The sequence below is a fragment of the Nanorana parkeri genome, unplaced genomic scaffold, assembly GCF_000935625.1.
Source record: "Nanorana parkeri isolate BGI_ZX_2015 unplaced genomic scaffold, ASM93562v1 scaffold667, whole genome shotgun sequence".
Taxonomy (NCBI): domain Eukaryota; kingdom Metazoa; phylum Chordata; class Amphibia; order Anura; family Dicroglossidae; genus Nanorana; species Nanorana parkeri.
The window spans coordinates 755,961-780,679 of NW_017306935.1; the positions used below are offsets into that span (position 1 = coordinate 755,961).

A 24,719-nucleotide genomic window follows, 5' to 3' on the forward strand; every position below is an offset into this window, starting at 1 on the left:
CCGCGGGGGGGGGGGGGGGGCGGACGAAGGGCACCTCCCTGAAATGAGAAGGGCACCTCCCTGAAATTACTTTTTTCAGGTTGGGAAAGTATAACAGGTTGGGATGAGTATAACTTTTTTTATTCTCCTCCCTAGACCAAAACAAGCACTTAAACCTTTCTGTGCAGGGGTAGGCCCACTGGAAGGGTTGATAAAGATTTTGCCTGGAGTTCTGTTTTAAGATAAGTATATGTAAGTCATAAAAACAAACGATAAATTGTCTTGAAAGGAGTGGTGGGGACTTTTTTTTTCCTGGTCAAAGTTCAGTTTTGAGCTCTCTCATGCACATATTTTCTATAGTATTTATTATTATTATAGAGGATTTAAATAGCGCCAACAGTTTGCGCAGCGCTTTACAATATAAGGAAGACATTACAATCACAATACAAATCAAGACAAGATGGTAAGGAGGGCCCTGCCCCTGAGGGCTTACAATCTATTTAGACAGAATTTAGTTTACTCTCCCTCTAGACAACTAGAATATGATCTGATTTCTTAGTTCAGCTGTATCGTGTAGCTGCAGAATTTTGGACCAGTTTTGGTATTTTCCGTTCAGACAGAACACATGTACATCCAGAACAATTTCATCAAACACAATAAAGTCTTATCTGATCATTTCTTTCTCTGACTCGTCTGTGCTGCACTGTGGCAGAGGGAGCTCTGAGCACTTATATTACCAGGTCACATTGCATCATTGGGATGGTATGTACTGAACTTGTAGTCAGCCTGGAATATAAAGGATTTTCTTTTCCAACACCCAGCTGGGCCTGGATGAAGTCAGCGTGGGATTTAACAGTGAAAGATAAACAGGGAGCGGGAGGAAGCTGAACTTAAAGGCGAACTGCACCTGATTAATTATAATGGTGGTATCTGTTTAAAGAACTTCAGGCAGAATTATTCTTAACCCTTGCAAAGGGGCCACCCCTTTGTGCTCATTTTTGTCTAGGGATAAAAAAGAAAAGTTATACTCACCTGACCTGAACCTCGCAGCCGTCTGGATGTTAGACCGCTCCCTGGAGCCTGTCCCCATCTCTGCTCCAGCGATGAAATGTCCCTCTGCGTCCTCACGTCCTATACATAGTATAGGATGTCATGACTTGCAGGACCTTTAATAACTGGAGCGGAGAGGTAGAGAGGCTGCAGGGACCGGTCTATCAGAAAGCCAGCTGCGAGGTTTAGGTGAGTGTAACTTTTCTAGTTTCGTCCCTAAAGTCGAAAATGAGCACTTAACCCTTGCAGTGTTGGGGTAGCCCCACTTCAACAGTTAAGAATAATTCTGCTCAGAGTTCTTTTTTAAATAGTACTAAATTTTTATATTTCAGTTCTTCGCTCTCACTTCTGCAGCTGTGGGAATCACATCCAGAGATTATTTCCATATTTATGAGACCCAATATAATAATTACAAAATACCATTTTCACTGCATATTATTGCTTACTTTCACTGAGCTTGGTTCTCCTGTAAACTACCTTTACCTCTTCTAGACACACACACACACACACATACATATATATGTATGTATATACAGTCATGGGCAGAAATATTGGCACCCCTGCATATCTGTCAGATAATGCACCACTTTGCTCAGAAAATTGTTGCAATTACAAATGTTTAGGCATTCTTATGTTTATTTCTTTTGTTTGTATTGGTATGACACAAAAAGTGGAGAAAAAAAGCCAAATCTGACACATTCCACGCAAAACTCCAAAAATGGACTGGAAAAAATGATTGGCACCTTCTCCAAATTGCAAGAAATAATTGCATTCCAAGTTTTTGTGGAAAAGCATGGACAATCTTAAGGTTACAAGTCCATCTCCAGAGATCTTAATGTTCCAGTGTCCACTGTGCGCAACATTGTCATGAAGTTTACAGCCCATGGCACTATCTCTAATCTCCGTGGACGTGGGTGAAAGAGAACAATTGATCAAAGATTGCAATGAAGGATTGTTGGAATGGTGGATAAAGACCCTCGATCAACTTCCAGACAAATTCAAGCTCATCTTCAGGTACAGGGTACAACTGTTTCAGCTCGCACTATACGTTGCCTTCCGAATGAAAAGGGACGCTGTGGTAGGAGACCCAGGAGGACCCCACTGCTGACACAGGAAAATTAAAATGCCAAAACTTACCTGAGGAAGCCAAAATCCTTTTGGGAGAATGTGCTGTGGACAGACGAAACAAAATGACATATTTTTGGTAAAGCCCATCATTCTACTGTTTTCAGAAAAAGAAATGAGGCCTTTAACCTCCCTGGCGGTATTCCAGAGTGTGGCTCGGGGTTAAATTTCAGTACCAAAAGCGGTAACCCCGAGCCACACTCGGGATTACACTGTGCGTAACTTACCCTGTCCACGAGCCCTGCTGTGTCCTCCGGCCGATGTTGGCATCCGTCTTCCAGGTTCCGTCCCTTGCGAGCACCTGCGTTGCAAGGGGGCGGGGGCAGAACCGGCGGGAGATTTAAAAGTAAAAAATTGAAAAAAAAAACGGAGATAATCAGACCGCCAGGGAGGTTGAAGAAAAAAATACATTCTCTACAGTCAAACATGGTGGAGGTTCACTGAAGTTTTGCGGTTGCTTTGCTGCTTCAGGCTCTGGATGTCTTGACTTTGTGCATGGCATTATGAAATCTGAAGACTACCTAAGAATTCTGGGGTGCAATGTAGGGCCCAGTGTCAGAAAGTTGGGTCTCCGTCAGAGGTCATGGGTCCATACAGTACATATATATTTCTCCACAGGTTGCTGTCTCTACCTTTTACTGAATAATAAACTCTTCAACTTATTCAGAAAGGAAGATAAATTAATGTCCACAAGAACATTTGCATTGTGCTTTCTTCCCTTTTATGTTTTCACTTTGAACATATAGCAAATTGTTGTTAATAGTTGATAGTAACACTTCACAGGTATAAAGTGATTCTCTGTTGGAAGAACAGCAAAGAATGATTGTAAATAGTTACTGTGTGGCTAACATTCAGTCTAGATGTTCTTATACCTTTTTTGCAGTATTTATGTGGTAAACAAAATCCTGTTAAAAGTGGCTCCAGACAGAAAGCAACAGATGAAATCGTGTGGTCATTTTTCATTCTGTTCTTAATTCTTCTAGCTTTGTACAATCAAATGTAAAAAAAAAAAGGAAGTAGAATTCTGAATGAAAATTGGAAAATGCAAGCATTGTTTCTAAAAAAGACCAACTGAGGACAACATAAACAAGGATAAAATGGCAGCAATGGCAGTGGAATAGCCAGTGGTTTCTTTCAGTCCTTATGTCTGTTTTTCATGATGGAAATAAAAAGTCTGTGTGCTCTAATGTCTTATTCTTGGAGATAATAACTATCCTCTTGAATTTTTCTGTTATTCTTGGAGATCAAAAGGAACTATCCTCTTGGATGTTTCCACTCTTTAGATAACCACAGATTATAACCCACACTCAGATGTCTTTCCAGAAGTAAAAAAGTTTCCAGTCTTAAACTGCCCTTGAACTTTACAGGCTGGATAGACATTAGGTAATGATCCAGTCACCAAATGATTCCAACATACTTTCGTATGCTTTTATGCGCAAGCCTACAAATGCTCATATATGAATAACAGACTGTTATAAGTCACTCATAATTCAGATGAACTATAGTTTATGGCCCAAATAATTCTTAAGTAGCTAGTAGGATTTTCCTAAATAATGTCTGCAGAAGTTGCTGTTGTCTCATAGGAATCACAGTCAGTGCTTGACATCAGGTCTAGGTCATACTACTGACCTCTGTTGTGAGACCAATAACCAATCTGGTTAATAATATGGAAACACCAAGTAAAAAACGCATACAAAAATCCTGACTGCAGTGACAACCTCATCAAGACTCAGAGCCTGAAAATACCCTGCCGTGATCCTGACTGCTGCCAGATCCAGCCAAAATGACAGGTTATACACTGCAATTACAGTATATGTGATTAGATTTAGCCAAAAATATGTGGGGGGATCTGATTGTTTTATTTATGTGATAAAATATGTGGCGGATCCTTTCTATATCAAACATGTGCGTTTAGCCTACACAGTGTGACAAATAAACTCCTCATTACTCCCATTGCAGTAGACAGTTCGGCACAGTACTGGCTTTTCTGTGTCATGAGAGAACAATAATGTATTGACCGAATGTTTGAAACCAAGCAGATTTCCTGCAAGAGTGATGCTTGCCCCCTGTGCACTGATTATGTCTGTTGTATATACTGTAAGATGTACCCAGTGCCAGACCAGAACAAGATTCTCTGAGAACCAAGGCAAGACAAAGATGCCAAAGTACACCTTATTCCGCTTTCAGGAGCTGTGGTGAAGGGTGCTTGTAGTGGCCAAACTATCACAGGGTGTGAAAATAGCAGCAGCTTTCTGTTGTCCCTAGGGTTACCTAACACCGTGTAGTACAGAGTAAACCGAAGGGTCCCTTTCACACGGGCATTCCAATCAGGTCCGTCTGTTAGTTTTTTAGGTGGATCTGAATGGAAGGCTGATAGTAGTCTATGGGCAGATTAATCTAAACGGGCGTGCGTCAGTTTACATCCTGTTACCCCAAACTCTGGCCAGGTCCAGAAAAACAGGTCCGTTTCGGCGGATCATGCCAGATCGACACGTTCGCTTACACCCCCCCATCACTTCCCCCCAGTCCCAACTGTACTTACCTGTGTGATACCCCTGCCAGCCGGTGTGGCGATCTGTACACCATACTTTAGCCTCGCAGTCTGTAATGATCAAAATGCTAGCAAATGGTGTGCGCTCATTGGTGAGCATGGTCGCATAACCACGAATACCAATGAGCAGCACTTTTTACTGCAAGAGCCTGTTCCCCAGCTCAGAAGTGCTTCTCATTGGTCAGCATGGTCATATTACATTCATATTCATATACCGTATACATGAGTGATTCAGAAGAATTGGTATCACATTGTACTCCACTTATAACTTTGTACAGAAGAGTCAAACATTACTTCCATCCACATATACAGTATGTATGCTGCTCATAAAAGCCTGCTGAAATTGCTGTGCGCAGATTTAAATAGTACTTTCATCCACATTTACTGTATGTACACTGCTGTGAGAATCTCAATAGGACTGCTATGTATATGAAAAATAAATCCTCTGAGAAAGATGAAGTGTTAGAGACAACATAGTACCATAGTAACATACTAGTTATTTATATTAACATAGTACCAATTTTTCCACTCCATACCCATTTTTCGGGATTCGGGTCCAAAATTCAATTCGTTTCGGGATTCGGACTAATCTGAAATTATTGTTAATTTCGGATGCGTTAGACAATTACGAACAAATTTTCATTGCAACAAAGTGACATTAAAAACAAAAATTTAATATTTATTTTTAGCTTTTGACACTCCACAGAAACAATACAAAAAAAAGTGGGGTCCCCCCTAAAATCCCTTTTACAAGCGTGCTCCCCCCCCTGCACCATACCAGGACACATGCCCTCGACATAGGGAGGGTGATTTGCCAGGGGGGGACCCACTCAAAAAGCACCTTGTCCCCATGTCGATGAGGACAAGGGCTTCTTTCCCACAATCCTGGCCCTGTTGTTTTGGGGTCTGCTGGGGGGACCCATTTATTTTTTGTTTTTTTTGGTACTGGGGTCCCCCCTAAAATTCCTACCAGACCTAAAGGATCTGATAAGAATTGGGGAGGGGACTCCATGCTTTTTCTTTTTACTTTAAGGTTTAACAGCATGAATTCACTCCGAATGAAATTCGGGAAAAAATTCGGATGCATCCGAAATTTTCCTTATCAAAAATTCGGATATTGTTTTTCATCCGATGCATTTCATTTGGATGCATCCGAATGTCCAAATTTCCGAAAATTTGTCATAATTTAAATTCAGAACAAAACGAATTGCACATGTCTATCAGTGGCGTGGCAGTCATATCCACCACTGCCAGTGAATGTCCTATATCAAGTACCAATTCTATGATGTCCCATCAGATTGAAACACTAAGGACAGCGACATATCCAACACAAAGCATGTCACATTTAGTCATAATGAGCACAGTGACACAGAACCAGTTTTTATTAACATTATAATAACTCAAATGTCCTACATTGTACATCGCCTGAAATCAGCCGTACATCGGCGCTGTATGGCTGCCTTCGGTCAGCTGAACATGCTCTACATGTTTGGCTGAGCCAAAGTGCAGAAGTACTTCGGCTTAGCCGATCCAACATCTGGATCAGCTGAGCCGAAGCTCTGGAAGCTCACTCGCTGCCGTTCGCCCCTATTCTCGTAGGGGCCCAACGGCAGTGAGTGAATAGCCGAATGCCGCCGAGCATTCAGCTCGGCTATTCTGCTTGGTGCCTCCGTGGTACAGAGCAGAATAGAAAATTAGTGAAAATAGTCCGAAAAAAAACAGTTGTTATTATGGTGTCTATTCGCAAAGCTGCCGTAGGCAGCTGAGTGAACAACAGACCCGAAGTGAAGTGAGCCGAACACTGTTAGCCGAACACAGCCATACATCGGGTGGCTTCGGGTCGGCCAAACATGCTCAGCATGTTTGGCCAACTTAAAGTGCAGAAGGAGCTCGACTCAGCCGTGCCAACATCTGGATCGGCTGAGCCGAACCTCCGGCAGGCTACTCGCTGCTGTACGGCCTATACTCATAGATGCCGAACAGCAGTGAGTTAATAGCCGAATTCCGCTGAGCGGCATTCGGCTCGGCTAACCTGCTCGGTACCTCTGTGGTACCGAGCAGAATAGAAAAACAGTTAAAAAAGTAGAAAAAACAAAAATAGAAAATGATTGGGCGGAGCTAGCAGTGACAGCTCCGCCCAACTGTTTTCTAATGGCCGGGACCAGCTGTCATTAGAATGAGAGCTTGTCGGAGGCGGCGGGGATATGAAAGCCGACTCTGTTAAACTCTCATCTTAATGACAGAACAGCATCTGCTGGTTACCTAGTAACCCACAGATGCTGTTCTGTCATTAAGATGAGAGCTTAGCAGTGTCGGCTTTCATATCACTGCCGGCTCTCCTAAGCTCTCGTCGTAATGACATGTGTCATTACACACAGAACCCGACGGAGCTGCTGTGATTTTACAGCAGCTCCGATGGGTTCTCAGTGTAATGATAGAACGGCGTCTCTGGTTACCTGGTAACCAGGGACGCTGATCTCTCTCCAGCCGTGAGATGACGGCTGGCTCCGCCCAGCTGTCAGAAGCAGGCTATCGACCAGACAGCTTCGAATTTTCCCTGGGCTCAGTCGAGCCGAAGCATATGCCTTCGGCTCGACTGAGCCCCCCGGCCAACTTCAGGGGCTGTACGGGCTATAGTGAATAGCCTGTACAGCCTCCCTGAACCGAAGGGGCCCTGGGGCCGAAGCTACCCAAAGGATCAGCCGAAGCTACGGCTAGATCCTTCGTTAGCTTTGTAAATAGACCCCTATATGTTTTCGGGTTGAATGTAATATTAGACAATACCGCATCATGGTCACTAAACGGAGCTGAGGAACATAGGAAATACTCATTTTCTATTCTCTTCAGCCCCATCAAGTGATCATAATGTAGTATTAGATTATATTACATTCAACCTGAAAAGAAAACATAATAAGAATGTTTGTTTTTGCCTTCATTTGCACAAAACAAATGTTCACAGCGATTTGCGAGGAAAAAGCTCTGCAAATTGTTCATAAATCGACCCCCAAGTTTCATCTGCGGGGAATGGCCAGGGTGATACAGAGTCGGGAGAGGCCCCAACTGTACCCAGTCGCACCAAACTGTCCATAGCAGAAGCTTCTCCTGTCTCTGCGCCAGCTGATCCCTGGTTACCTACATTTTACATACCAACAATGGTAGCTTGCAGTGCCAGGCTGCGGTAAACAAAGCTAGCAGGGTCTTGTCCTGTATTAAGAAGGGGATGTATTGCAGAGACAAGTCTATAATTGGGCCACTATATAGATCGTTGGTTCGGCCACACCTGGAGTACGCGGTCCAGTTTTGGTCGCCGGTACTGAGAAGGGATGTCCTTGAACTGGAGATAGTCCAGCGGAGTGCAACCAAACTAATTAGGGGAATGGAGGACCAGAGCTATGAGACAAGGCTTCTAAGTATCGAGTATAGCCCCATAGGGGGGCTATACTCGATACTTAATCAGGAGTACCATGACGGATTACATTGTTTGCATATTGCTTGTGTTTTGGCGGCATGTCTCCGTATCATCTCCCCTCTCCTTGCTCATTCCTCTTCTCCCTGGGCTTAATTCCTCTCCCCTTACCCTACCTATATCCCCTCCTCCCTGACCCCCCGACCCCCCGTAGGCTGGTAGTGCCAAAATGTTTAGTATTACTGTTTATAGCTTCTACGCACCGTTTAGTATTTAAACATATGTACTCTATTAGCTAGTTCATGTCCGGGTGCCCCAGGTACCCCCACTGTCTGTAATGCTATTGAGCATTATACTTGCAGACTTCTGCGGACGTTTGAATGTGCTTCACATGTATATTACTTGTCTTCTTTGTCTTCTTCTCTTTATCTCTTTCCCCCTTCCCTGCCCCTGTCAGATTCCCCCCCCTTCCTCCTAGTGGCAGCGGAACCGCCAGTTCACGGATCCTACCTTACTCGCAGCATATCAGCCGGGCCTCCACTTGGATGGTGAGTCAATTTCTTATCTATTATGATGTCTTCCTATAAAATTATAACCCACAATGTTCAGGGCCTGAACTCGCCGCGCAAGCGCAGGAAGGCTTTCGGCTATTATGCCTCCCGCAATATAAACATTGTGGGCTTACAAGAAACAAAATTTTCTGATGCATCTAGGCCCAAATTCCTACACGCGGCTTATCCTCAAGTGTTTCATGCTACTTTTAGGGAGAAAAAGAGGGGAGTTCTCTTGGCCTTCCATCGTGCCACACCCTTCACATGCACCAAAGAAATAGCTGATCCGACAGGTAGATATCTGATACTACTGGGCACACTCATGGACATGGATATCACAATTGTCTCCTACTATGCCCCTAACTCGAGACATTCTCGTTTCTTCACTCACTTACTAGGGGTGATCGAGAGACACAAGGTGGGCACTCTGCTGGTGATGGGGGACTCCAACCTAGTCCTCAATCACAAGTTAGATCGGCACTCATCGAGCTCCGCAGCAAGGTCCCTACCCCCGGATCACGGCGAGATTGACCTCTTCAATTCTCTCCTCTCGGAACACACCCTGATAGATTGCTGGCGTGAAAATAACCCCAGTGCCAAAGATTTTACTTTTTATTCAAACCCTCATGATAGTTTCTCCCGTATCGACCATATCTTTACTTCTCAGTCCTTCCTCCCTAGAATAAAATCATCCAAAATATTATCTGTCCCATGGTCTGATCATTCTCCAATCCTCCTCGAATGTGTGTCCCTAACGTCTAGTCCACCCTCCTATACATGGCGCTTAAATGATTCCCTACTCACATTCACTGACTCGGCGACGATCGTTCGGGAACACATTCTTCAATATTTTGCGGAAAATGGGGGGTCAGTAACCTCGCCAATTTCTCTTTGGGAAGCCCATAAGGTGACCCTGAGGGGGCATCTCATCCGCCTAGCCACCCGCAGAAAAAGGGATAGGGAAAACAAAATCCAATCTCTTTATGCTGAACTAGAATCTCTAGACTCGGCCTGGAAAACCGCTCCTTCAGCCACTTTACGCAAACAAGTAGCCTCGGTAAAAGTGGAACTGAATCTCCTCCTTAACGACAAAGCCGAGAAGCAGCTCCGATGGGCAAAACACTCCTTCTATGCACGATCCAACAAGCCAGGATCCATGTTAGCGAACTTATTGAATGCAAAACCTAGAGGAGCCAAACCTATTAAACTGCGGCTCTCTAACGGATCCCTGACGGCAAACCCCTCCCACATAGTTTCCAAATTTGCTTGCATCCTGCGCAAATTGTATAGCCCCCCATCTCAATTTGACATCCACAGGGCGGATTCCCTATTCACAATCTTTCCCCAGGGCACCCTGTCGGCTTCCATGGTGGAGAGGATGGAGGCGGAAATCACTGAGGCGGAGGTTCTAGCAGCCATTAAGACTCTCAAACCTGCTAAATCTAACTCATTCTTCATTAACGAAAAACTGTCCAGTATCCTGATGGACACTCAAAAGAAATTCCGGAAGGTCTAGGACCCCTGGTGGGCACATGCGCACCCAACCATTCCCCTCACGAGTCTTACGTCACTCTAAAATGGACACCCTGACCTGGAGGCTCTGCTCCGCTGCCACAGATCCCTTTCCCCCTTCCCACCCAGTCCCTCTACTTCTTTTGGTCTTCCTTCTTTCCTTCTATCTCTATTTCTAAGATAGGGTACTCTGGCCCTTTCAACAAGCATCTTAAGACGCTAAAGTCTATACGGCTTGATCTCTATGTTAACAGTTGAAACATAACAACAGAATTGCGAATGTAATCAAGAAGGTGACTGTTACTAGCGTCTTAGAATTAGAATTATCATTATATCTGTAACATGTATGTTTTATGTTTATGTTGGAAAATAAAAATTATTGCAAAAAAAAAGAGTACATTTACTAATGCAAGCCACCAGCATCAATTGACATGCATACATGAGCGTTTACATTTGTATGTGCATAAATGATGCCAGTAAGCTGCTCTTCGACATTTTATTTTTATGCCCCTGAACCCTGCTCTAAAGTATGCCACGTTGTACGATGCGTTCATAGTCATAAAAAAAATGTTTTAAAAATGCTTCTAGAAGCTTTTTCTGTCTGTATGCATGAGGCATTGAACATTTTCTTTAAAAAAAAAAAAAAAAAATTGGCCCTGAACAAACAGTTTTTAAATATGGAGCTGTTTATCTGCACATGGCATTTTTAAAAGTGCTGTCCACCTCTGTTCCCATCACAACCAACAAGTTAATGAATAACAATCTGTTGAACATAGTTTAGGACTTATTCTGGCATAATAGTAAGGAATAGGTCAGGACTCGACAAGTTCCAGGCGCCAGGTCGCCATGGTGACTAGAAATTGCGTCCTTGCCCCCTGTCCTTTTGTCAGCCTTCCACCACCGCCGCACCAGCTTTGCTCCCCCTGTTCTCCTACCCAATGGGAGCCCACTGCATGCTGAGGCCTGTGTCCCCTTTGATCCCCGCTGCTCTCCCTGCATGTAACAGCAGAGGCAGAGGGGATCGGAAGGGACACAGACTGCTGCAGCCGGAGCCCAGCGGGGAGGAGAGCCTACTGTCAGCCAATGTCAGCCCCCCGTCCCTCTTTCCTCAGTTGTCCCTTTTTGTCTGGTGTACTTACCTCTATGACAAATTAGGCTATATAACTATCAAATGTGTTTCACTACACTGACAGGGTTATTCACAAAAGGGTGTTGAGTTTGGAGGAGACAGGAGAAGTGAACAATATAGGACAACATAAGCTGATTTGGAAAAAAATTGTCCAATTCAGCTCACTTTCCTGTTCAGCTATGTTGTCATAGATTGTTTACTTCTCCTGCCTTCTCCAAACTCTTCACCCTTTAGTGAATAGGCCTGTAAATGCTTTATCCAACCTCTAAATGACTGCACCTGTTATCATGGAAAAGCAATATAAAGGAAATATGTGAAAAACACAAATGTGGCTTAAAACAATCATGTTTATGCATTGATTCTTTATGATCTACATAAATGTGATCATGTCATTATACCCTGAGTTCTTCTATGTCTTTTTCTGTCCATGATGGGATACTGATATTATGGGGAGCCTCATGACAATGGTGAAGAAATGACAGGCTGACCCAAAGTGTGAATTTCGGAGAGAGAAGGGGAATTGACGTTGAGAGCCTAAGTATACACTGAGTGGCCAGTTTATTATGACCACCTGACGTTTGTAGGCAAATTAGCTATAATTAGCTAAAATTCTGCGCTGAAGTTGCTAGAGGGCCAGACCATCATAAATACGGAAGCAGGTTGTTTACCACGACAGTAGCAGTGACTTTTTTCTGAAGATATGGGTAAACAACGCCATTTAACAGCCTTTGAACGGGGATGATTGTTGGCGCGAGCCATGGAGCGAGTATCAGCAAAACAGCAGAATTTGTTAAATGTTCAAGAAGGGCTCATTGTTAAAGTGTTTAAAGACTGGACTGTCAGCCGAAAATAGCTGCTTTGTTAATTTAGGAGACGCTTCTGGGCTTGTTGCTATTTTTATGATGCTGCCTTCTAATCTGACATGGAGGAAAGACATGAATGAAGTGATTTCAAGCCTCACCTCCATGGTGGATCAGAAGGGGTGCTGCCGCACCAAAAGAAGAGGACACAGAGGCGGGTCTAAAGACACTGATCCACCATGGAGGCCCGCCACGCAGGAATACATTATACAGCAATGCAGAACATCACCAGCTATAGAGGACTTCAAATCCCAGCAAATTATTATGCAGCAATGCAGAATAATATGAAGCTACATACTCTGCGTTGCTTTAGGGTGGCGGCCTGATGTCTCTAGGGTCTCGGGAGGGCATTGCGGGATCTCAGTATTGCAGTGCGGGGTCTCAGGATTGCTGTGCAGTCTCAGAAGGGCTGTGCAGAGTCTCAGGAAGGCTGTGTGGTGTCTTAGGTGGGCTGAGCAGAGTCTCAGGATGGCTATGCAGAGTCTCAGGTGGGCTGTGGGGGTCTCAGGTGGGCTGTGGGGAGTCTCATGTGGGCTGTGGGGAGTCTCATGTGGGCTGTGCTGGGTCTCAGGTGGGCTGTGGGGGGTCTCAGGTGGGCTGTGTGGAGTCTAAGGTAGCCTGTGGGGGCCTCAGGTGGGCTGTGGCGGTTTCATGTTGTAAGGGACGTACCCTGGTGGGGTCTGGTGCCGGCGTCCGTCGCGGGCCTGTGCAGGGACAGCGGGTTCCTCCTGCCCCGGGTCGCTCGCGGCGAGTGATGGCCTCGGGTGGCAGTGCCCGTGGTCGTACTGCGCAGGCGCGTTGTGGATCGCCGGGATCTCTCTCTCTGCCAGGATTGACGTCACTCCACTGCTGTGAATACTCCTCATCACTGATTAGCCTAAACACTGCTGTGCATGCTAACCATCGCTGATCGTTAACCCCTGCTGAGGTAACACCCTGGGGCACGGACTCATTTACTCTCTACAGATTGAACACCACACTCTGTGGTAACCAAGCCTTCACACCTTAGCGGGGAATGATGTGAGGCAGCTCCCTCTCAGCCTCTCCTAAAAACGGGGCAAGCGAGGTGCAGCTGCCACTCTGATACCCGTACCCTCAACACCACAGTTGAGATCCATATATAGTTAGTCAAACCGGAACGAACCTTACAGTATAGCGAGACCCTAGAAAATGGATCCAGTGGAATTGGCGCAGCACATTCTAGAGCTCACCCAGCAAATGGAGGCTCTCTCATTGAACGTGACAGAGCTCCGTACGGAAAAACCAGGCCCTCCGTGAGACTATTTCTCAGAGAGTGCCTGATGCGGCCATAGCCCTTCCAGGCCCAGAACCTAAAGTAAGTCCTCCTGACGTGTTTTCTGGAAATCGTAAGGAATACAGTGATCTCATTAATGCCTGTAAATTGATGTTTGAACTTCAACCCAGATCATACCCAAATGACCGAATAAAGGTTTGCACGATGATCTCCTACCTCCGAGGGGAGCCCGGGGCCTGGGCGAATACATATCTGGAGACTGATGATCCCCTCTTGGAATCATACATCGGGTTCGTCACCGCCATGTCGTTATTATACGAGGACAGATGACAGCAGAAAACGCCATAAGAAACATCCGGCAGGGGAAACGACCCGTAGAGGACTTCATCGCAGAATTCAAACGCTGGGCTCGCCAGACGGAATGGAACGACATCAGTCTCAGGAACCAATTCCGCCTGGGTCTTTCAGAAGCAATGAAAGATGAACTGGCCCGAATCGAACTCCCACACAGCTTAGACGGCCTGATGCAGCTCTCTATATCCATAGACCGTCGTCTGAGAGAGAGACGTTCCGAAAAAATCACTGGGATACCTTGGGTACCCCGTAGAACCACCTCCTCTCCTCCCGCTGAACCCATGGAGCTTGGCCTCATCAGAGGTCCCATATCACGGGATGAAAGAGCCAGACGCAGGAACCAGAACCTCTGCATGTATTGTGCTGCAGCAGACCACCTAGTGGACGAATGTTCCGCTGTAAGGAGGAAGAATGCAGGTAAGTCTCCTCGCATGAAGTCTCAGGAGGCCTGTGGGGGTCTCAGGTGAGCTGTGCAAAGTCTCTGGTGGGCTGTGCAGAGTCCCAGGTGGGCTGTGGGGGTCTCAGGTTGGGCTGTGCAAACTAATAAAATATTATTCACAATAATATGTATTTATTTTATAATTTTTTTACTTTTTATAAATGTTTTTATTTTTTTTAATTTTAATTTAACTTTTTTCACTTAACTTTATGGCTATCACACAGGGATAACACGCCCCTGTGTGATAGCATTCAGAGGTGACAGGTTCTCTTTATGAACGTGCCCTCCAATAGAAAGGATTCAGCACATGTGGCTGTACAGCCACTCAAATCACTTGTGCAAAATGGCTCCCCCTCTCCTTCGGACAGCAGGGCTAAATGTAGAAAAAAACAACAACTGCCCGGCACCCGGGAACTGCATGTCCTGGGTGTTGGGCGATCGGAATTCTGCACCCCTGCAGTCGCGCCCCTTCAGACTGCGCCCTCCCCCCCCAACCCTCGCTACACCACTGTACAAGAGGCCACCACCTGAAACTGAAAGATAAAAGGTTTAATCTTGAACAGCGAAGGGGATTCTTTACTGTGAGAGCTGTAAAATTGTGGAACTCCCTTCCACAGACATTGGTTTGAGCAGAGAGTATGGAATCATTCAAGACCCGTCTAGATATTCTTCTAAGAGAGCATGATATACAGAGGTATATCTGTGCCCTCCTTACATTGGTGGTCAGTGTCTGTGCCCTCCTTACATTGGTGGTCGGTGTCTGTGCCCACCTTACACTGGTGGTCAGTGTCTGTGCCCTCCTTACACTGGTGGTCAGTGTCTGTGCCCTCCTTACACTGGTTCCTCACTGTATCCAAAGCTAAAAATAGGTTTTGCCTAGACTAGAGATACTGTATACTTTAAAGATCAGATAATAAACATAACACCTCACTGTTTTCAGTAATGTGACTACTATATGAGGATGAGCCTCTGATCGCTATGTGCTAAATAGACTGGGGGAATTTATCAAAACTGGAGCAGTTGCCCACACTAATCAATTATCTTGTTTTATTCAGTTAATCTTTAAAAATGAAACAGAGAAGCTGATTGGTTGACATAGGCAACTGCTCCAGACAGAGGCATAACTAGAACCTTCAGGCCCCCGGTGCAAGAAACCATGAAGGCCCCCCCCCCAAGGCACCGCATGTTAACAGGAAGGCTGCCGAGGTCCCCAGCAAGCGCGGGACCCCAGACAGCCGCTTGTTTAAAATTTTAGTGCCGGTGTTCTGTCGAGAACGCTGACACAGTATCTGCTCTTACAAAAAGATTGGATTAATGAGGAAACTGGCACTTATTTACAAAGTATTTGTTTGTAATTGTTAATTGTGACCGTTAATAATATACCGTCCATGGCAGGAAATGATGGATGGCAGTGAATTATTGATGGAATATTATTAACAGTCACAATTAACAATTTAAACGAAATACTTTGTAAATAAATCCCTGTTTCCTCAATAATACTGGTCTGTGCGCAAGCGCAGATGCTGAGGTCGGCATGAATTCGACTACGTCGGCGTTCTCGACAGAACACCAGTATCTGCATTTAGTATCGGGGCATTTTCACGAATATGAGTACTGAAAATGCCCAGTATTGGCATTGGTGTATCCCTACTTAAAAATATAATGCATTGCTTGTAGTCCTACATAGTTGGAGCTATTCTGCATTGCTGTATAATCATCATACAGCAATGCAGAATGCCACCAGCTATGTGGGACTACAAGTCCCAGCAATACGTTATAATAAAAGTCAGCTATGCAGAATACCACCAGCATCCCCCCCCCCACCACTATAATGCATTGCTGGGACTTATTGTCCTACATAGTTGGAGCTATTCTGCATTACTGTATAATCATTATACATCAATGCAGAATACCACCAGCTATGCGGGACTACAAGTCCCAGCAATGCATTATAATAAAAGTCAGGTATGCAGAATACCACCCCCCAACCCTCGCTACACCACTGTACAAGAGGCCACCACCTGAAACTGAAAGATAAAAGGTTTAATCTTGAACAGCGAAGGGGATTCTTTACTGTGAGAGCTGTAAAATTGTGGAACTCCCTTCCACAGACATTGGTTTGAGCAGAGAGTATGGAATCATTCAAGACCCGTCTAGATATTCTTCTAAGAGAGCATGATATACAGAGGTATATCTGTGCCCTCCTTACATTGGTGGTCAGTGTCTGTGCCCTCCTTACATTGGTGGTCGGTGTCTGTGCCCACCTTACACTGGTGGTCAGTGTCTGTGCCCTCCTTACACTGGTGGTCAGTGTCTGTGCCCTCCTTACACTGGTTCCTCACTGTATCCAAAGCTAAAAATAGGTTTTGCCTAGACTAGAGATACTGTATACTTTAAAGATCAGATAATAAACATAACACCTCACTGTTTTCAGTAATGTGACTACTATATGAGGATGAGCCTCTGATCGCTATGTGCTAAATAGACTGGGGGAATTTATCAAAACTGGAGCAGTTGCCCACACTAATCAATTATCTTGTTTTATTCAGTTAATCTTTAAAAATGAAACAGAGAAGCTGATTGGTTGACATAGGCAACTGCTCCAGACAGAGGCATAACTAGAACCTTCAGGCCCCCGGTGCAAGAAACCATGAAGGCCCCCCCCCCAAGGCACCGCATGTTAACAGGAAGGCTGCCGAGGTCCCCAGCAAGCGCGGGACCCCAGACAGCCGCTTGTTTAAAATTTTAGTGCCGGTGTTCTGTCGAGAACGCTGACACAGTATCTGCTCTTACAAAAAGATTGGATTAATGAGGAAACTGGCACTTATTTACAAAGTATTTGTTTGTAATTGTTAATTGTGACCGTTAATAATATACCGTCCATGGCAGGAAATGATGGATGGCAGTGAATTATTGATGGAATATTATTAACAGTCACAATTAACAATTTAAACGAAATACTTTGTAAATAAATCCCTGTTTCCTCAATAATACTGGTCTGTGCGCAAGCGCAGATGCTGAGGTCGGCATGAATTCGACTACGTCGGCGTTCTCGACAGAACACCAGTATCTGCATTTAGTATCGGGGCATTTTCACGAATATGAGTACTGAAAATGCCCAGTATTGGCATTGGTGTATCCCTACTTAAAAATATAATGCATTGCTTGTAGTCCTACATAGTTGGAGCTATTCTGCATTGCTGTATAATCATCATACAGCAATGCAGAATGCCACCAGCTATGTGGGACTACAAGTCCCAGCAATACGTTATAATAAAAGTCAGCTATGCAGAATACCACCAGCATCCCCCCCCCACCACTATAATGCATTGCTGGGACTTATTGTCCTACATAGTTGGAGCTATTCTGCATTACTGTATAATCATTATACATCAATGCAGAATACCACCAGCTATGCAGGACTACAAGTCCCAGCAATGCATTATAATAAAAGTCAGCACTACAGAATTCCACTACTACCAGCATCCCCCCACACACACTTTCCCGCGTCCTCCTCCTACCACCCCGCCACCCCCTTCCCACTCCAGACTTACCTTCCGTCTCCTGCAGGGCCCTCTTCCTCGTCTCCGCGGCCAGGGGGCGGGTCTAAGAGGAGAGGGTCCTCACAGCAGAATGTGCTGCCCGGCGGTGCCTGCAGCACATTCTGACCAGTGACAGCCTCTCCAGCCCTGCCGCACAGCCGCCCGTACATGCTGCGGGTGGCAGCGTGGCAGGGAAGGAGCAGCACGATTGGAGGGGCCCTCATATTCCTCGCTGGGCCCCCCCAAGTGGCGGAACCACATGGCCCGGTCGCAATTGTGACCACTGCGACCCTGGTAGTTCTGCCAGTGGCTCCAGATTCAATTTGCTCCAGTTTTAATTAAGTCCCCCATAGGGTTGCCACAGTCCTGTTTTCACAAGGGCAGTCAGGTTTTGGAGTCTTGTGTCCAGGTGTCCAGCCAGCCAGTTATTCAAATAACAAATGTCAATTTATTTGGACAACTCGTCACAGTCAAGAAAGCAACGTTTCGGGGCCGCACAGGGTCCCATCATCAGGGTAATGTGACAAAGCCCACCTGATAGTTGCACAGCCCACTCAAGTGTCGCACAGCCCACCTGAGAGTCACACAGCCCACCTGAGAGTCGCACAGCCCACCCGAGAGTCGCACAGCCCACCTGAGAGTCACACACCCCATCTAAGAGCCCGCACACCCCATCTAAGAGCCTGCACACCCCATCTAAGAGCTCGCACAGACCACCAGAGGCATCAGGGTGCCAACCTAGAACAGCAGAGTATGTCGCTTCATATTATTTTGTAGTGCTGTATAATGTATTGCTGGGATTTGTAGTCCTCTATAGCTGGTCTCCATACTCCCTCAGTGCCAGAGTGTTTGGGTTTTACTTGAAGAAAAGGTGGCAATCCTAGTCCCTCCACTGTTATTCCTTCAGACGATTTCTACCACAGATCTTCTGTCTGATATCGTCTTTTGGTCATTATTATTATAATACAGAATTTCTATAGCGCCAAGAGTTTGCGCAGCGCTTTAGGTCATGAGTTATGTTTCCTGCACCATGTCGGACACATCTATCTTTGGACATTCATTACAATAGAAAACCTCACTCCCCTAAATGGAACTATTTACACGAGAGAAATTCGTGTTATTGTTTACAACATCTGAAGTATTACACTGTGTTTAAGCGCAATTCTCTCTGTACCACAGTAACTTGTGACTATGGAGGACTTGCTACACAGTACATTACGGTACTGGGCGAGTGACTGTGCGCCGCTATCACATGTATTATAGCTATGGTCCCGTAAAGGTCACATGATTCGTCATGGCGGCTGAGATACACTCCCGGTCTCCGCACGGCCCTGTTCTTCTCACCAAGATACCCGGGCACCGGGAGCAGGTCACCTCCGCCTGCCTCATCCCGCGAGAGGACGGCGTGATCACCGCCAGCGAGGACCGGTAATTATTCAGGGCGGAGGAGGCCACACACCTCAGTGACAGACGGGGGAGCGCACATCAGTCTCTGACGTCACGGCCCCCTGGAGAGTGACTCTTCCCTGCAAGTCCGTTACTGCATACAGTGACACCGACTGCCCTTTCCTGCATGGGGGACACAGACTGCCCTTTCCTGTATAGGGGGAACACACAGACTGCCCTTTCCTGTATAGGGGGGGCACACAGACTGCCCTTTCCTGTATAGGGGGGCACACAGACTGCCCTTTCCTGCATAGGGGACACACAGACTGCCCTTTCCTGTATGGGGACACAAACAGACTCCCCTTTCCTGCATAGGGGACACACCAACTGCCCTTTCCTGCATAGGGGACACACAGACTGCCCTTTCCTGCATAGAGGGTACACACAGACTGCCCTTTCCTGCATAGAGGGTACACCCAGACTGCCCTTTCCTGCATAGAGGGTACACCCAGACTGCCCTTTCCTGCATAGGGGGACACACAGACTGCCCTTCCCTGCATAGGGGGACACACAGACTGCCCTTTCCTGTATAGGGGGGGCACAGACTGCCCTTTCCTGTATAGGGGGGGGCACAGACTGCCCTTTCCTGTATAGGGGGGGGGGACAGACTGCCCTTTCCTGTATAGGGGGGGCACAGACTGCCCTTTCCTGTATAGGGGGACACACAGACTGCCCTTTCCTGTATAAGGGGACACACATACTGCCCTTTCCTGTATAGGGGGGGCACAGACTGCCCTTTCCTGTATAGGGGGGGGCACAGACTGCCCTTTCCTGTATAGGGGGGGCACAGACTGCCCTTTCCTGTATAGGGGGACACACAGACTGCCCTTTCCTGTATAGGGGGACACACATACTGCCCTTTCCTGTATAGGGGGGGCACAGACTGCCCTTTCCTGTATAGGGGACGCACAGACCGCCCTTTCCTGCATGGAGGGGACGCACAGACCGCCCTTTCCTGCATGGAGGGGACGCACAGACCGCCCTTTCCTGTGCACAGTCTGCCTTTCCTCCAGCGCACAGAGGGGACGCACCGTCTGCCTTTCCTCCAGCGCACAGAGGGGACGCACCGTCTGCCTTTCCCTAAAGAGAGGGACCAACACTGCCATTCCCTACATAGAGCACACATATACTGCCCTTCCCGTGCCCTTCCCTTCTAGCCTTTTACTACATAGATGACCTGCTTCTTACTTCCTTGTCTCTAACCACTTGTTTGTGTAGCAGATTCTCCATCTTGTTCTTGTAAATGGTACGAAAGGCTAAATACATAGATAAAATACTTACCCGGGACCTGTTTTATCTGCCAAAGGATTTGTATTTCTGTCCATCCAGTTCTGACATTTAAACAGCATTAACACTAAACGCAGCCCTGCCTGGCAGGAGATTACACATAATCCTTCTCTGCTGCAGTTTCACAATTCAATTTACAGGTCTTTTTAACACCGTCCACCCTGTCACTGGACAGTGAAAGGAGAAGCAGCAGAGGTAGCACGCCTGTGCGGAGTCACAGCTAGAGCTCTCCAATCAGCAGGGTGCATGAGCTTTGATCAATATTTGTGCACTTTTGACAGTAACTTTTTTTTTTGTCTGCCATCTCCTGTTTTTTATCGGGAAGCATTGCTGAAAGTGTCTTTCATGTCTTTTCATAGCGGAAGAGATATTTTTAGACACAGCCATCCACTGACTGGCAAATAACGCTCTACTTCCGCTGCAGTTCACTGATGCTTATTTTACCCTTTCACTGCCAAGGCGTTTGTTTGCTCACATGTTATAATCCACATTTTAGTCCAAGAGTTGTATATTTCCTGAAAGCAAAGACCCTGTAGTATAAAATGGCGGCAGTTGCAAATGTTTACGTTGCATTATATCAGCTCAACTCCTTATCAAACCCAAAATTTCAGTAAAAATTACACTAATAAGTTAATTTTAGTACTCAGAAACACAATATCATATTTTTATTTTACATTTGAAAGATGAGGTCATGCTAAGTAATTAGATACCCAACATGCCAAGGTTAAAGGCGACAAATAATGGTACCCCAAATTGTCCATAGGCGGCGTTTTAAAAGCCTGTACAGGTCATCATATTGGCCCTAGAATTATTGCTCTCACTCTGGCGCATGCAGCGATACCCAACATGTGTAATGCAATCGTCATTTTTGTATGTAGGTGCACCTGACGCGTGTTTACATTACTATGCATGGGTGGGAGAAAACTTTTTTTTTGGTATTTTTAAATTTTTCTTTTTACACTTCATTGCTGTCACATAGGGGGAAGCTCACAAGCCCCCCGGGTGATAGTATATTAGTGGTGACAGGTTCTCTTCAAGGTGACATTAAGGGTCTGTTAGACCCCCTAGTTTCACCTTTCCACTTCAAAGATGATATTGGAGCGCAGATCACGCTCCAATAGCTCCCTCCCCGGCTTCTGGGGAATGACAGCTGAGGAACCGGAAGTGATGTAATTGGTGTCGCTTTTGACTTCATTCGGCAGGGAGGTGATCGGCAAACAGATGTTCGCTGGTCTCTCTCCACTCTACCTACTGACACCTGTGGTGCTGGTCCAGTGGCCAAAGAAGAATGGTGGGGGTGGGGGCAGGCTTCACCGGCCCTTGGAACTGATTTGGCAGCAGCTCAACCACCGGAATGGCTTCCAGTGTAAAGCTGACCATTGGCTTTACACAACAAAACAGACTCCTGGTGGGAGCGATGTACATAAAACTTTGCTGGCAGCGATGGGGTTAAGCTAGATGAGGCAAATGTGGTTGGCCAGTGCTTTGTTATTGCCTTTTATGACAATTACTAATGACCACTATCATCTACAACAATGTGATGCTTTAGGGCATGTTCACACCTGTGCCTTGCAGTAACACACTGTAAAACGTGTTTTATCATGCACAGCAATGCATGTACTACAGTACACCGCATTGTATAGCTGTTCATTTTATATAGCATCCCAATGCACTGTGCACCTGCATTGTAATGCACCGCAGTTCACAGATGTGAATGATCTTTGCATTGCATTAAAACTGGCATTCAGCACTTTGGTGTATTGTGGTCAATTCAACATGAATGGGCTTCTTATTGCAATGCATGTGCAACACACATAAAATGCATGTATGAACAGATCCTTCCACTGAGAATCTTTGGCTCCTCAAGTTTTCATTAACAACATTACTGCAGACACAAAGATAGTTTTCCCAGCCCTGATTCCAGTACAGCATATACCTGTCCTGCCAGAATGATAAATGATCTCGCGAGATGTGACTATTACACAATTCCTCCTGTGTTATCTGTGGTAATACTTCACAAATAGGGAAGACTATGTCTTCCTGTGTCGCCTTACTCTTTGTAACTTGGCTGCCTACTAAAAATAGCATTCTGCAGTGGAGTTTAGCCTTGTAAAAAGTTCAGCATTTTAGCATTACTTAAGGACGGGATACAGATTGGGATTTTAGGGAAGGAATAATACATTTGTTACTTTTAAACTAAATTTAAAGTGACATTAAACTCAGGGGTCAAATTTTAAAAAGGCATTCAAGTACCTTAACCCTTTCGCTGCCAAGCCCTCCGGAACATTTTTCAAATCAGCTGGCCAAGCCATTTTTGAGAACGTCCTTGGCAGCGAAAGGGTTAAAGTGGACCTTTACATTCAAAAATCTAATTCAATGCATCCCTCTATGTATGATGATTAATAATAACATAGACATGTCAGGTGTAAAATGCTGTGATATTGAAATACTTACACTTGCAGAGCATTCACTTCCTGCTTTCAAAGGGCAAAATGACTTTGCCAAAGCAATGCACACTGGGATTTCCTTGTCATCCGCAGATCATTGATGGGAAATCTCATGAGATCTCAGGGAAAGGCATTTTTCTCCCCTGAGATGATGTGCATGGTCACATGTCCTAGTCACATGTCTAGTCACATGTGCCAGAAATCCAGGAAGTAAAGGAGAGCTGGTAATCTGCCCTTAGTAAACATGGCCACTGTCAGAAGACTGGGGAAGAAAAGATAAATAAGATATGCAAAGAATACAAAGCCGGCAATTATCTAGAAGTATGTGTGTGTAGATTGTCATTGCTAAAAGGTGTCTTTGTTGTTATTTTATAGATATGGGTAATGGTCCGTTTTAACTATTAACAAAAATGTATCTTATTTGTGTATCACTTGGCTGTAGATCCTCAAATCATCTCTAAATTGGTGCTGACACTGTCCTTACTTCTGTAGGGTGGCTACTTTTGTTCCCCATGGTCCCTGTGTGTGTTGTAAAGTAGCCACCGCTCCAAGCTCACTCCTGTGATGGACTAAAATCTCTTGTTTAGTTTTCTAATTTGTCACCGGTACTAAGAAAAGATGTCCTTGAGTTGGAAAAAGTCCAGCGGAGGGCAACCAAACTAATTAGGGGTATGGAGGACCAGAGCTACGAGACAAGGCTACTAAATTTAAACATGTTCACATTGGAGGTGAGGAGATTAAGGGGGGATATGATTTCCATGTACAGGATGTTCAATGGTGGTAGCAACATTAGCGATAAACTGTTTAAAATTAACTCCGTTACAAAAACTAGAGGCCACCACCTAAAATTGGTGGAAAAAAAATTCCAGCACAAGGGGCGAAGGGGGTTCTTCACAGTAAGAGCGTTTAGGGTCTGGAACTCACTGCCACAGGCGGTGATTTCAGCAAAGAATGTGGAATTGTTCAAGAAACTTTTGGACGATTTCTTAAGGGACCGTAATATACAGGGGTACGGGTACTCCTAGAATGAGATCCTAATAGGTTGGACTTGATGGACTAATGTCTTTATTCAACCTCAAATACTATGTAACTATGTATTGAGATTGTAGTCCATCATGGGGCCATTGGGAACACAAGTAGTTACCTTCCAGAAGGAAGGGCAGTGGCCCAGTCAGAGAAGGTAAATAAGTTTTGTGTTTACGAGGCTTGTGTATCCTGTAGTAATTGTGTTTTGGTACTTCTTTATACTGCCATACAGGAGCCTTTAGTTGTACTATATACAGGGCTCAAAATTTCCACTCGCCCCCTCGCAAATTGCGAGTGAAAATTGCGTGGGGCGAGTGGAAATTAAGCTATTGAGTCTGGCACTGTCATGGACTGAGGCAGCTGCTCAACCAGCCATAGATCGAATCTGCAGCTCCTCCTCAGAGCGAGGGGGTGCTGACTAGAGGAAGCGTCCTGGCTGCTTGCATTGCACATGCTCAGTGCAAGTTTTCTTTCTCAGAGTGTCAGCGTCAGTGTTCCCTGGGCAACCCGGCTGGCCGTGGCTCTGAAACCCAAGCTTTCTGCTGTAACTGTGAGTAAACTCTGCAGAAGTTAGAGCAGTGATTAACCCCTACTGTGCCACAGGATCTATACAGTTTGGACACACAAATGTATTGATTAATATGAGCAAATGTATTTGTGTAATGCCCTGCGTGTATGCCCTGCGTGCAATGCTGCTAGTATGCGCTGCGTGTAATGCGTGTATGCCCTGCGTGTAATGCTACATGTATGCCCTGCGTGT

At 45.6% G+C, this 24,719-nt stretch overlaps 1 protein-coding gene across 1 annotated transcript in view; it reads left to right on the plus strand.

The window, feature by feature from the left end:
• Positions 1-19,005: 19,005 nt before the first annotated feature.
• The window catches only part of WDFY1 (WD repeat and FYVE domain containing 1), a 33,804-nt gene continuing 28,090 nt past the window's right edge, over positions 19,006-24,719 (plus strand). The window contains exon 1 of the mRNA XM_018563488.1: positions 19,006-19,181. Within this exon, the coding sequence (XP_018418990.1) occupies positions 19,048-19,181 (134 nt within the window). The 5' untranslated portion in view covers positions 19,006-19,047. The remainder of the gene's footprint in view (positions 19,182-24,719) is intronic.